This window comes from Panthera tigris, chromosome D1, assembly GCF_018350195.1.
Source record: "Panthera tigris isolate Pti1 chromosome D1, P.tigris_Pti1_mat1.1, whole genome shotgun sequence".
Lineage (NCBI taxonomy): Eukaryota > Metazoa > Chordata > Mammalia > Carnivora > Felidae > Panthera > Panthera tigris.
This window is the reverse complement of record NC_056669.1, coordinates 73,041,110-73,055,163: the sequence shown is the minus strand read 5'-3', so window position 1 is coordinate 73,055,163 and position 14,054 is coordinate 73,041,110. Positions and strand designations below refer to the sequence as shown.

Here is a 14,054-nt window from a genome sequence, read left to right as displayed (position 1 = left end):
GCTGACATAAATAAATGATTGACAAAAAAAAATATGTCAAGGGAAAAAAGACAAATTTCCTATGCAGAAAAATTCCAACTAATGTATGTAGATTCTCTACCTTCAAGGAGAGGGAGCATAACTCCTTACTCTTTAACTGTGGGCTGACTTCTTTCAAAGAGAACAATATGGTAAGGGGGAAAAGAGGAGTAGCATTACAGAGGAGGATGTGACAAACACTGCCTCAGCCAAATGACCAAGGTCAACCTCAATAGTGATAAACCATGTTGGTACATGTATCCTTGATAAGATGTGATGAAAATAGCAATTTACCACTTATCTTCCTCCCCTAAATCCCTAACACCATTCTAACCATGAGAAAAGCATACAAATCCCAACAGAGGGGCATTCTACAAAATATCTGACCAGTACTCCTCAAAACTTTCAAGGTCACCATAAATAAGGTCTTAGTAAACTGTAACAGCAAGGAAAAGCCCAGGAGACACAATGACTAAATGTAATGTAGTATGTTGGAACAGAAAAAAAATAACAGGTTTAAAAATAAATAAATATGAGTAAGGTGCAGACTTTAGTTAATGATAATGTACATAATGAACATTGGTTCAGTATTTGTAACAAATGTACCATACTAATGTATGAGGTTAATAACAGGAGAAATTGGGTGTGAGATATATGGGAACTCTGTGTACTACCTTTGCATTTTTCTGTAAAATCTAAAGCTGCTCTAAAAAAATAAGGTCTACTTTAAAAATACTTCAAAGGCTATAAACACTACCCTGATTTGGGGGTGGGTGTATAAGGAAGCTGTGACAGGCTTTCTGGACTTCCAGCCTTGGGTCTGGCTCAGCTCCCCCTCTTGCTGGCTGGGGGTCGTCAAGACTGCCCCAAGCCTCTGTTAGGCCTGTCTTATCAGATTTCAAATGGGGAGAATCATAGTGACCACTACGTGGGGGTATTTTGAGCCTTAAACTAGATGTCAAATGCAAAACTGATTAGTCAAAGTTCAAAGTACTGTGCAAATACTTTCTCATCATCATCCTCTCTGTTAACATTCTCACCCTACCCACTTCTGTTCACCCGGGGTTGAAGTCATGTCTTCACCTTTGACTCTTCCTGCTTCTCTCCCACACACCTGGCACTTTACCAGCCAGTCAGCCAGTTGCCATAGTCCTTCTGCATCTGCCTTAATGTATTTTAGAACATTCCACCCTGTTGCTTTTTCTCATATGATCGAATCCTCCTGGATTGCCCTTCCTCCCCATCCTCACACATACATATCTTATTTCTATTTATCTTTTTTGGCCCAATTTTTAGGTCATTCAGCTCAAATGCCACCTCTACCATGAGGCTTTCTTCTGACCTGTAGGAATATTTCTTGCTCCACAGACAGCCCCTCTGATGGCACTGCTCTTGTATCTCACAGAGAAGAAACTGACCTGAGGACGTGATTGACTCCCTGATCAGGCTGCGAGCTTCTGGTGGCTAGGACCAGGGGCTGACTCATCTGTGTAACCCTCACTGTGTCCAGCACAGAGATGGCACAAGGCTGGCCCTCTACTGGTTCATCAGTGTGGATGAAGTCACAAGGAAGAGACCTGGCTCGTGGTAAAAGGAATGTGCTATCAAGAGGCACTGTTCGGGGGCGCCTGGTGGCTCAGTGGGTCAAACGTCCAACTTCGACTCAGGTCATGATCTCATGGTTCATGAGTTTGAGCCCCACATCGGGCTCTGTGCTGACAGCTCAGAGCCTGGAGCTTGCTTCGGATTCTGAGTCTCTGTCTCTCTCTGCCCCTTGCCCATTCACACACACACACTCTCTCTCAAAAATAAATAAGCATTAAAAAAACAAAAAAAAGCACTGTTCAGCAGTGAAGCAAGTTATCTCAGGCCGACACTGGCCAACCACCATCCAGAACATGGTGGAGAAGGAGCTGGTAAGGGACCCCCAAGGTCCCATAGCCCTCAGGTACTCAAAGACTCTAGAACTTTGTAAATGGGGAGGAGTCCCACTGGGCTATGTCTGTCTGCTTTGCTTTTTCTATTGTCACCCTCAAGATGTGATGGGAGTGACCCAGCTTTTGAGGACAAGTATTCATTCTTCCAATTCAGAGAGCAGCCAAGGGCAGATCCAGGCCATTCTCTGGCAGATAGAGGGGAGGGGATCACTCAGGCTTCAAGAGGAAGAAAGCCCAGCCTTCTACCTCATCCTCAGCTCAGCCTGGGTCCCCAGGGCCATGGAGGGACACCTGTAGGTGATGTCTGCTCACCCACCTGACATCACTGGGCGTGGAAAAGGCAGGCAGGGAGCTGGGCTTTGGGGGCAGCTGCCCTGGCTATGGGTGTGAACCCTTTGTCCTATTGCGCAGGAAGGAGCTTGAGTGGAGTCCCAACCAGGGCTTGTGGGGTCAGCTCAGGGAAAATGCAGTCCCTGAGAAACAAACAGACTTATAACTACCCCAGACCTGCAAGCTGGCCATTTTCTCAGTTATGTGCACAAGTGGCCGACACAGCTCAGGGATCACCTCCTCTAGGAAGTCTCTCCTGATCTACCCCTTCTCCCACCTGGCATCCAGGTAAAACAAGAACCAGGAGAAGCTCCTACATGGAGACCTACCCTGTAATGTCCATGTTATTACAGCTCCTATAACATAGTGGATTATACGGTGAGTTATCTGCTCGACCCACCAATCTGCGAGGCCCAGGAGGGCAGAGCCAGATCTAATTCATCCCAGTCTCCGAGACCCAACATAGCTTCTGGCACAAAAATTATTTCAGTATTTGCTGAATGAATAAATGAACAAATGAGTGAATACGGAGATGTTGAAGGCATAATCCAAGGAAGCAGAGAAGATTTAGTTGAATTAGACCCATTTTAGAGATTTTTTTAAAACACTGAGGCCCAGGAAAGGGAAATGGCTCTCAGCTATCAGATGTTCTAGAGACAGAACCTAGTCTCCTGCCCCCTGGCTCTGCCCAGAAAGAACAGACATCAGGGTGAGTGGGTGGTGGAAAACCTGGGGCCCTGCCCTAAATCCTTCAGCCTCTCTAGGGGGCAGAGAGCAGGGGTGGCTGGCTGGATTGGGCCTGAGGTCCCCAGCCCTTACCAGGCCACAGGGGGCATTCTGCAATGTCACTGTGAAGGTGCCTGAGGAGCGGCTTTTGGCCAGGATGTACTGACACGTGGCAGGGAACGTGTACCGGCGGCCGTCAAAGGTGGTGAAATGGATGTCGCCAGTCACTGAACACTCGGCTGAGGGGCAAAGAAAGGTGGTTGACACATGGGAGCTGCCCCACAGGGACTGCCTCTGCCCTGCAGGCTCTGAGCATGAGGAAGAGACAGCACTCTGTCCTTAGGAATCAGGGCAGTGTTTGGAGCCCTGGCCTTCCTTTTGACACTCAGGCCACTGGGGAGATGCAGGCCTGTCCCCAGCAGCCCACCTGAAGGTAGATGCAGCCCTGCCCTGGGCATCTCCCTCTGACAGGAGACCAGGCCCTGAGCTTGGAGACCAGTCTCCATCCAAGCCCCCCAAGCTCAGGAAGGTCCTTAGATAGACCCCCCAAAACCCTCCCTGACAGGAGGCAGAACAATCCCTTAAGCAGGCAAAGCAGCTCTGAGGAAACAAAGTGGGGCAAGCTGAACCAATGGAACTGCAGGCCTGGCCCCCAGATCCTCCCTGCCCAAAAAGCTGAGAGACCAGAGGAAGGGGGTAGAGTCCAAGGTGGGGTCAGGCATACCTGGGCAGACAGATGTGCTGCACACCCACTTGCCCGCAGTGCATGTGCTGAAACATAGAGATCAAGGAGGCAAGTCTCACCTCTCCAGGCCTGGGGTAGATGCTGGAGGATAGCAGGGTCCACAGAGCTCCTGTCCCCAGCCCTCAGTCTTCCCGTCTCTAAAATGGGTGGTAGAGATTCCCCCATCTCCACGGGTTGGATTAAATGAGATCGCCTGGGACTCAGAGATGCTGAGTGAGTGCCCCCATATTGCCAGGGGTCCCAGACCCCAAATGGATAGCCCTGGTGGAAAACCCTGGAAGTCACCACTGCCCACCCCCACCCCCACCCCTGGCTGTGGACACAGACCAGGCATTGCAGTCTTCTTTCACCACAGAGCCAGTTGGGTACAGGGTCCCATGGAACTCACAGGGACATTCAGCTGGTGCCACGCAGTCCCCATCCTCAAAGATCAGCCCTAGGGTCACAGGAAAGGCCCACTTAACTCACCTCCACTCCTGTTCGTAGACCATTCATGGCTGTCCAGGGCCTATGACAAAGATCCCTTTATCCAAGTTTTCACCACTGAACCCACTTTCAAGCTTTCTCCTGCATAAATCCTTGGCTCAGGCCAGATCTGAATCTCCTCTGGGCAAATAATCTCACCTCCAGACCTCTTCAAAGAACCACCTCCCCAAGCAACCTGCATGCTGACTAGCTTCTCTTCTCCACCTCCCAAAAGCCTGTCGCTGCATCTAGAACCAGTTTAGGTGCCATCTCCTCCAGGAAGCCTGACAATCTCTCCCTGACAATCTCTCCCCCGACTGAATTCCTGTCTCTTCTTGTCTGAACCCCTGAGCTGATCCTCATTACATTTTGCCTTAGACTAGAGTTGTAGGTATACGTGGCTTATCACTGCAACCAGATTCTGACCCCTAAAGTCAATGACTGTATCTCTACATTTTTTTATCCCAACGACCCCTGCCTAGCCGAATGGGCTACATGCTACAGATGTGTGGCAAATGTATACCCCCTCAAAACCAGTGCATTTATATCCCATACAAAACAGCATGTGAACGAATGTTTAAACAAATACATAGGTGATAAATGAACAAATGAATGAATGAATGGCTTGTTCTCATCTATACACAGTCCCGATGAAATTAAATACCCTGATGAACTTCTCAAGAGCCACAGTTCCACCCCCATCCTCAGCCCCCTTAAGCCAGTCATTCGTTTATTCACTTATTAGTTGTGTGCTCCTTGCTTCACTCATCCCACAAACAGGCATCCTCTGAGCCCCTGCTTTGGGCTCGTGCGTGCCAGCCCAGGAAGATGCTGCCAGGCACCCGCTCCACCCTTGGCATACCATCGGGGCAGTAACAGCCGTCCACACAGGCGATCTCGCTGTCCACACAGGATGCCTGGGACTGGCAGGAGGCAGGGCAGCAGGAGATGCATTCGTTGTAGGTAAAGGCCTTCTCCTTGCAGTGCACGGCTTGGGAGGAAGGGAGCAGTCCATCCAGTCCCATCGGCTCTGCCAGGACACACCCACCCCCTACTCCAGGCCTTGGGGGAGAGGGAGGGAGGACTGTGATTTTCCTGTTCCCCTAGTCCCCCTGGGTAACCAGAAAGTTGGCAAGAGCCTGGGAGGCTCTGAGAACCACCCTCATCTCACTCTGTGGCCCTGGGTCAGTCCCTCCACTCTGAGCCTGTTTTCTCATCTGCCACATGGGGCCTCACGGCTTCCAGCTCTGACAACTGTGGTTCTAAGCAGGACAGGACGTTGAGCTGAGGCCTGATGAGGCCACCCACAGCCTCAGGGCAGAGATTGTCTGAACCTCTCCCTGCCCCCACCACCAGGATACACCTACCACATTGCCGGAGCTGGGTCCTCCAATCCTGCAGGGGCCGCCCCGCCTGGGCACACGCTCGGGCATACTCTGCCAGCGCCCGGCACCAGGTGGCTTCATCGCCCACTGCTCTGTGCAGGGAAACCGAGGGTCACACCGGAGCCCAATCTCTCACCAGCCCTCCAGAACCCTGTAAAGACTGCCAGGGCTCAGGGCACGCACCCCTCCTTGTCCCACAGCTAGGAAAGGGAGACTGGGAAGGTATCTAAGTATACAGATGGAGGCAGGACACCCGGGTTCTAGTCCCAATATTGGCATTGACTTGTTTGACCCTGAAGGTGTCAGTCCCCATTTCTGGGCTTCAGAGAATAGGGAAACTCTTCTGCCCCACCTATGCAGATAAGAATTTCTGAGGTTTTGGAAGTGCATCTGTCAAGGCCTGGGATTATCAGGCTCAGTGGCCCACATGCTGAGACCACCCGCCCCCCCCGCCCCCCGCCCCTCAGTACTGGGACAGGTCTCCCCACAGCCCAATACCAGCTCCAGTCCTGGTTGCCTACTCACTGGCAGAGGTCACTGGTACAGCTGGCTGTGAAGGGAAGAGGGCTGACGTAGGCATGGCAGGCATCAAAGGGGGGCCGCAGCAGCGCCTCGCACCGGTCGTACACACCCTGGGGAAAGAGCCAGGGGCCAGAGCTGGGAGCTGGCAAGGCCACTCACAGCCCTCTGACTTCACCCACCCCTACACAGAACCCCAATTTGAGACCAAGGGAGGGAAAGAGGATGATGGAGTGAAAAGGGATGGGGCCATAGGCACAAACAACCCTTGGCTCCTGCAGCCAGTGACTTTCTAAGAGGGAGACAAGAAACCTAAGCCAGACACTAGGATGAGGGGTAAGGGGAGGGTGGGGAGTAGGTATTCTCCCCAGGGTCCAGACCTGCATGGTTCCCGGGCTCTGCTGCAGACACGGTGGGCGAGGCAGGGAGGCAGTTGTAGGCCTTGGAGGCTGGTTGGGGGCTTGTTCCTGCCAGCTGTGCACAAACTCAGCCACATCGTCGGTCAGCTTCCCTGGAAGGGAGAACTAGCATGATCACAGGTGGGTGTGACGGGGGAGGAGGGGAGGGGCCGCACAGGGCTCTAGGGAGGGCAGGTGGAGCCGAAGAGATACCAAAAGCGGACAAGGAGTTGAAGAACCCAGCCTCTTGGCTCCCATCCCAGTTTGCATTTCCCAACAGAGCCACTCTCCTGAGAAAGCTGGTGGTGATAGTCAAGAATACTCAAGAACCTGTAGTAGCTCCCTACTCTCCAAACTCAGGGGAGGCAACTAGTATGTGAGCCTGGACAAGCTCTCTCCAAGCCTCAGTTTTGCCCTATGTGAAATGGGCAAATAATCCCCCACCATGGTATTATTGCCAGGACTGTATGAGATGATGCGTGTTAAGTGTTCAGTATGTTGTGGGTGCTCAAAGGTGTCACTTCCCTTCTTGGGAAGGCCAGAGTCACCATGATTTGGCCCTGCATGCTTCACTTTTACTTCTTACCACTCCTCTATAGGTATCTTCAGCTCCCACGGGGCCCTTTCTCTTCCAGGCTCTCTCTGGCCTTCTGCTCCTGCCCCCACCCTACACTCACAGTGTGTGCTTAATACCCTACCTAGCAAAGTGCCCTTTAGATCCTTACACAACTCTAGTAGGAGTGGTCTTTATGACTCTTTTACCCACAAGGAAATGGAGATTGAGTGACCACACACTTGGTAGGAAGGGGCCCTGACCCCCCACTGGGTCTTTAGTACCATGGGTACTGCCCCAAGACCTCTCCCACCTTTCCCAGCCTGACCTCCACCCAACCTCCTTCCTACTTCCATCCAAACCCCTAGAAGGCCACTTGCCCTGCACCTCACCATAGCTGGTCACCAGGTCATCCTGAGGGTCGGCGTTGTTGTTCCCACACAGCCCATGAGTCCAGCCCAGGAACTCTGGGCTCATCTTGATGTAGACGGCTGAGGCACCATCCCAGGCCAGCGTGAAGGCTGACTGATGCCGCACAAGGACGTAGCCAGCAAGCCTCTGCAGACTCACGCTCCCCATCACATGTGGCAGTTGGACTCTGCAGGACACAGCCCAGAGCTTCTGGGTGTTCACATCACCCCCACTCACCCAGTCCCGTCACCAAAGGACCCGCCAGCCCCACCTGCAGGAACCATCATGTACCCAGCGCCTGCCTCATCCACACGCAACTGGTACCATGTGAATCTGAGGCCCCCACTTTCCCCCCTGACTTCCTGGGCATCTGAGGCCCACCATTAGGGAGAGATTCTTTTGTCTTCGGTGTTTAAAACTTGCTTTTTAAATTTGCAATTTCCCTGGCAGGGATAAATCTTAGAGTGTCTGAAGTTGCTAGATCCTTTCTCCTGGACGGGAGAAATGGTATAAGCGGACATTTACTTGTTTTGTGTGTTTGTTTGGGGCTTTTTTTTTTTTTTTTTTGGTGGGGAGCAAGAAAGGCATAAGAAGAGAAAGAAGCTGAGGGATATGGAAAACTAGGAGTGAAAGAAAAGATGGAGAGCCATTGCAGTCCCAACCACATTCCCAGTTTTACTGGGACAGGGTCTCCCAGCCAGTCTGGAATTTGGCAACTTTCAATCCACCAGAAAATCAGGAAAATAAAATTAAAGAAGGGTCTAACCAGCCAAAACTGGTACCCAAAGATCCATATACCAATCTTTTCACAGGAGAAACACCTGGGCTTTCAGGTTTACATTCAGCGCCAGAAACCTTGGTTACCCAGTTTCCAGATTTGAAGCAGGAAATGACAATGGAAGAAGGGTCATTGCAGGAAGACCCCTTCCCCCAACCCAGCAGCAACATGAAGTGACAGCAGATAGCAAGGGAAGGAAAGGACAGTGAAGACAAGAGACAAGACAGATTTCAGAAAGAACCATGGTCTGGACCATCTGGTATGGGGGCAAAGAGTCCTTATTCCTCTGGTCCCAGGCATCCCTGATGTCCCAGCAAGATAAATAACATTGAAATGACCCTATGTCATCAAAGAAGGATGACAGTGTGCTTAATATCTATTCAAGGAGGCTTGAACTACATATGATCCACTCACAAAGATTCCCTTAAAAATGTGAAAGAAAAGAATTGAGCATGCTTGTAGTGTTATACCCTCAACTTTATCTGGAAAATTCTGATTTGAATACCCACTGTCTGGGAAACCCACAGGGCCTTGAGTCTCCGAAAATCTTGAGGGACTCATCTTTCCACAAACCCAGCTGACTAGAAACCCAGCTGGCCTGCCAGTATGTTCCTGCTCTGATGGTGGAAACTGCTGTTTGCCCCTAGAAAACAATTTTCTTTAGGCTGGAGAAGAAAGGTACTCACCATCCCCCACCACTAATGTCAGGGAGCAGGAGAGCTCAGGGCAGAAGGTGTTATAGTTACCTCACGCCTCCATGGGTGACCTCCTTGGCCAGACGGATCTCCTGCTCACCCGCAAAGAAGAGGCTGACAGACCTGGAGCAGGTGTAGGGGGAGGAGCCGCACTGCGGGTCGTTGTGCACCTGATTGGGGGGTTCAGAGGCCAGTGTGCAGGGCTCCCGCTACAGACCTGGCCCCGAGCTTCAGTTCTGAGCACAGTGGCACCCTGTGGAGCTTCCGCTAACGCCAATACCCTGCCCCCAGTGTGCCAAACACCTTTCCTCTGTGATGTCTCCAGTCCCCACAACGCCACTTGACCAGGAGGTCAGAGCTATGATTATCTGCATCTCCCAGAGGGAGCAACTGATACTCAGAGAGGTGAAGTGATGAAGGTCACACACACACAGCCAGAATTCCAACTCAGGACGGAAGGTGAAATTTCAGGGTTCTTTCCAGTACACTGTGCTGGCTCCCTATTTCTGGATTTTTTGTTTTTTGCAATCCAGGTTATCCCATCAGATTGAAAGCCAAAGTAAAGTATATGCTCACACAGTCTCACACACACACACACACACACACACACACACACCCCTCACATATTCACAGGGTACTCTCAATACATACACTATAAACACACTCCTGGCAGGATATAAACAAGACCCTGGCAGGCACAGTCTTGTCCTTCTCGGCACACATAGGCACATGTCACCCCTGTGCTGCCTGTCACATACACATCTCCTCTGTCCCCTCCTCAGACAGGACCCACCCCCCAAAGCCATAGGACCCAAGAGAGGGAGGAGAACTGAGGTCCCCAGGGCTTAGGGAAAAGTCTGAAAATGTTTCTTCCCGGTGTGGAAACTCTTCCCAGGAGTAAACCTTCCACTAGATTACTGTTAAATGTGTTTAAGCAGGCTGGAGTCATTTCATCTAGAAGTGGGGCCTGTGAAAACCACCTCACAGTCTAATTAAATTTTTCAAACTTTTGGACCATGACCCACGGTAGGAAATAGAAATGTATACATATATAAATAAAACAAAAGTTTTACAAAATAGTGTTTACTCCTATTCATGTGCAATGCATCCTTATAATATTTTCTTTCCTTTCTCTTTCTTTCTTTCTTTCTTTCTTTCTTTCTTTCTTTCTTTCTTTCTTTCTTTCTTTCTTCCTTCCTTCCTTCCTTCCTTCCTTCCTTCCTTCCTTTCTTCCAGTTGGGACTTATTAAGTTGATTTCATAATCCGCAAATGTGTGGCATCCCGTTAGTCTAAGTAATTGACACATACCCATCATGAAATGACAGTCATGAAAGATCCTGATGTGTGATACCAAAGCAGAGAGGGCAGAATTGCTCAGCCCATCCAGGGCATGGTCCTTGGGGCAGGCCCTGGGCAGGTCTATGCCTGAGAGAGAAGGACACACCCAGCTAGCAGAGGGGTGACACTGAGCACTAGGATTTCCCCAAACTCCCAGCCCGCTGGCCCTAACTCAGTACTGACCGAGGTGCCCCTCAGCAGAGCTGGCTCCCCAAGTAGACTTTTCTCCAGATGGAGGTACTGACCAGTGCCTGAAGCTGATGCCCCACTCAACACAAGGAGCAAGCATGTAAATCAGGCCTGCCTGACAGTGAGTCTCAGACATGTGTTCATATACTAGACAAACTCTGACTGAGCACTAATCTGGGTACAAGGAACACCGAATGAGAAGACATGGTCCCTGCCTGGAAAGCTTATATCTGGTAGAGAAGACCAACCTGGAAACAGACCTTTGTGAGCAAAATGCACTGACAATGTAACAATGAATGCAGAACTTTGATTACACAAGGATTGTACAGGCTCTCAGAAGAGCCCCTGAGCCAGCTTAGGTCAGCGCATCCAGAAGGGCTTCTTAGAGGCAGTAACTATGAACTGAGTCATCCAGGACCTGCCATTCCCTCTGAGGCACAGTGCTCTTTCTTATCTCAGATCTTTAGCACCCAAGTTCCCTTTACCTAGAACGTTCTCACATCCATCTTTTACCCCTGGGACCCTTCACTTGGCTAACTCCAATTCATTCATCAGTTCTCCACTTAAATGTCACTTCCTCCAGGAAGTCTTCCCTGATCATCATCCTTCCTAACGAGGAAAGTAGGTTTCCATCACGTGCTCTTCTAACATTTGGCATTTCTCCTCCGAAGCACTCAGTTGTACTTGAAATGATTCATTTGATCTGATGTCCACTGTAAGTTCCGTGTGGACAGAGACCACATCTGTGTTGTCGTCCACAATGCCACCACCAAGCCTTGTGCCAGGAAGAGTACAAGTACGCACTTAATACCTAATGAGTGAGTGACTGAATCAGTCACTGGCCAGGGGCATCCAGGAGTGGGTGGGTGAGAGAGGACTGTGGGGCCTGCAGCTCCTTCCAGGTGTAGACTCTCTAACTCTCCCACGGAGAGCCCAGGCCAGTACAACCTCCAGAGCCTAGTGGAAACTTCTAGATGGGCAGGGTAGGGAAGGCCTCACCTGGACTGAGAAAGTCTGCCCCTCGGGTTCATGGCGCCCTGCCAGGGTATAGCTGCCCTTCCCAGAGAAGTAGTAGTACAGGCCATCAAATGTCTCCACATGGTGCTGTCCCCATGCCCGGCAGATGCTGTCCCGCTCAGGGCCGGCATTGTACACTGTGCCAGAGAAGAGAGAACCTGTCCGTACAATTGCAGTGGGCACCAAGCTAGAGGCCGGTGGGTTCCAGAGCTGGCAGAGAACCCCCACACACACCCCAGCCCAGGACCCCCAGGCCTCAGGCCCTCAAGCTCTCCCTGTACCCAGGGCCAATCCCAGGGGTGGGATGGAGCCCAGACCCACCCATCTGGCAGCGTGGCCCAGTGGCATTGAAGCGTCTGCAGTCACAGAAGGCTGGGTACACACACTCGCCCCCGTTGAAGCAGGAGAACAAGTCTGCATGGGAGACACAGAAGGCACCTCCCCACTGAGCCGAGATTGGCAAAACCCAGTGATACAGCACCTCCCTCGTGCCAGGGCACCAGACCCAGCACTCCCAGAGCTGCACAGAACTCAGATCCCACCATAGGTAGCCCCAACATTCTTCAGTAGCTAGCTCTAATGGGGACACAAGTAGGATGCCTCAAACCTGGCTGGCTGTCTTCCTCCCTGACAGACAGGGGGTGTGGGGTCTCAGAGTACCTGTCCTCAGCATGCATCAGGTGGCCCCCAGACCGGCTCCATCTGGGCCTTCAGCTCCCTGTGCTAAAAGTTCCTGGCTACCAGACAAGGCAGGCAGACTGAGAGTATGGAGCCTGTGGAGTGCCCAGAGATCTTCAAGTACCATTTTCCTCCCTTTCCTTATGCTTAGGGGAAGAGGCCTAAGCATGAACCAGGGAAGGGGGAGATGTCTCACATTTGGAATACAGTAGACAGAAAGGCCACAGAGGAAAAGAAAACAAAGTAGAGCAGAGTGTGGTGAAGGAAGGAGCCATGATGCAAGACAAAGGGCCACAGACACAGGACAGGGTAAAGGTAGAGGCCACAGACACAGGGCAGGGTGAGGGGAGAGGCCACAGAAACAGGGTGAAGTGGGAGGGGGAAATAACCACTAAACAAGGAAACACAATCTCACTAGCATCAGATAGTGTGAGAGAGAAAAGCCACAGGGCCATGGTCATAAGAATAGGACACTGCAGAGGAAGCTCTCCTCAGCCAGGAAGGAGAAAGCAAAATGGAGTTGGAGACCGGGGCTGGAAAAGGTGGAAAGACACCCCTTTCTGGGGAAAAAAGGTCACAAGAGGCCCTGAAGAAAGCCTGCCCTGCCGTCACAGGTTTCCCTGCGGGCCAGGGCCTTCCCATGGGCTGCAGGGAGGGGGCCACTTACAAGATGGTGCACATTTGGCCCGATGGAGCCGTCTTTCCCAAGAGGACATGGCCAAGGAGTCCAGGACTTCAGCCCCCTTTACAAAACAGAAGGAAGAGAACTCGGTCAAGGGCTGATGTCAGGGAAGGACCTCCTAGGGGTCATGCCCCTTCCTGTCCATCACCTGGAGGAGGAGACGCCCTGCCCCTCAGTGCCCCCAACCAGCCCACCTCTGTAGGCCCACTTCTGAGAGGTCTGGAACACAGAACTCTCAGGCCTGCCCTAGAGGAGTGAAGGCTGGTTTTTATCCTCCAAGGTGGCATCTCGGTGGCCCGAACACAGTTCCTCCGCTCCATGCTCCAATATCCCCCAGCCTCCACTCCTTTCTTCTCTCCCTCCCAGCCCAACACAAAACCCCCTTGTCTGGAGAGCAAATACTCACCACAGAAACCACATGAGGCAGACCGAGGAAACAAAGGCAGCCCCTCTCCCCAGGTCAGGGGAACATCTCACCCCATCCTCCACTCCAACCTTCCACACAGGTCACCACCCACCATCCTCAGAATGCAGCTCCAAGCAAGGACTTTCCCTGATACCATAAATCTGGGGAGGCCACAAGCAAAGAGAGCCGAGAAATCCTGTCTTCCAGACCGGAAATCCCAACATGTGGTCTCTCAAGATATAAACCATCTGAAATTCGAACTGTCCCAAACATCAGATGTGTTCAGTCACCACACGGCTAGCTGACTTGGACACCTGACTTCCTGGACCCTAGTGTGAGGTGTCTCATGTCACCTGGGACTGGGGTCCTGGGTGCAGCAGGCTCCTCACCTCTCAGAGCCCTGGCCTCCCCATTTGTACAGCTTCCCAGATCTCATGTTCTTGTTCCTGGGGCCAACCAGGCACCAACCACACTGTGGGTATTTCTCACATGTCTTCCTCCCTCATTGTCATCTCTGCATCCTCAAGCAGAATCCCCAGCCTCTGGCCAAGGACTCAGACAGAACCCTTGGTCCCTGGAGCCCAAGCTCAGTTCTTTGCTCCTCCTTGGCAGGCCCAGTCTCTCTACCTCATCCCTGGGCACTCCCTCCCTCCCTTTTCACCAGCTTGCTAACCCCTGGAAGATTACCAGCCCCTCCCTGGCCAGGTTTCAGTGTTCTTGTCCCACATTGGCCCCTGGTTCCCAGGTCCTCCCTGGCTCTCCTTACCCTCCAGACCCAGCCAG

The 14,054-nt window shown here is 51.7% G+C and overlaps 1 protein-coding gene across 1 annotated transcript in view; it reads right to left on the bottom strand.

Annotated features, from left to right (window-relative positions):
• Positions 1–14,054, bottom strand: part of OTOG (otogelin) — a 90,794-nt gene that overhangs the window by 73,664 nt on the left and 3,076 nt on the right. Inside the window, exons 3-14 of the mRNA XM_042959616.1 lie at positions 12,851–12,926; positions 11,827–11,919; positions 11,488–11,642; positions 9,012–9,130; positions 7,469–7,674; positions 6,506–6,636; positions 6,132–6,238; positions 5,589–5,698; positions 5,084–5,212; positions 4,084–4,192; positions 3,736–3,782; positions 3,105–3,250 (exon numbers count right to left, since the gene is read on the bottom strand). Of these exons, the coding sequence (XP_042815550.1) occupies positions 3,105–3,250; positions 3,736–3,782; positions 4,084–4,192; positions 5,084–5,212; positions 5,589–5,698; positions 6,132–6,238; positions 6,506–6,636; positions 7,469–7,674; positions 9,012–9,130; positions 11,488–11,642; positions 11,827–11,919; positions 12,851–12,926 (1,428 nt within the window). The remainder of the gene's footprint in view (positions 1–3,104; positions 3,251–3,735; positions 3,783–4,083; positions 4,193–5,083; positions 5,213–5,588; positions 5,699–6,131; positions 6,239–6,505; positions 6,637–7,468; positions 7,675–9,011; positions 9,131–11,487; positions 11,643–11,826; positions 11,920–12,850; positions 12,927–14,054) is intronic.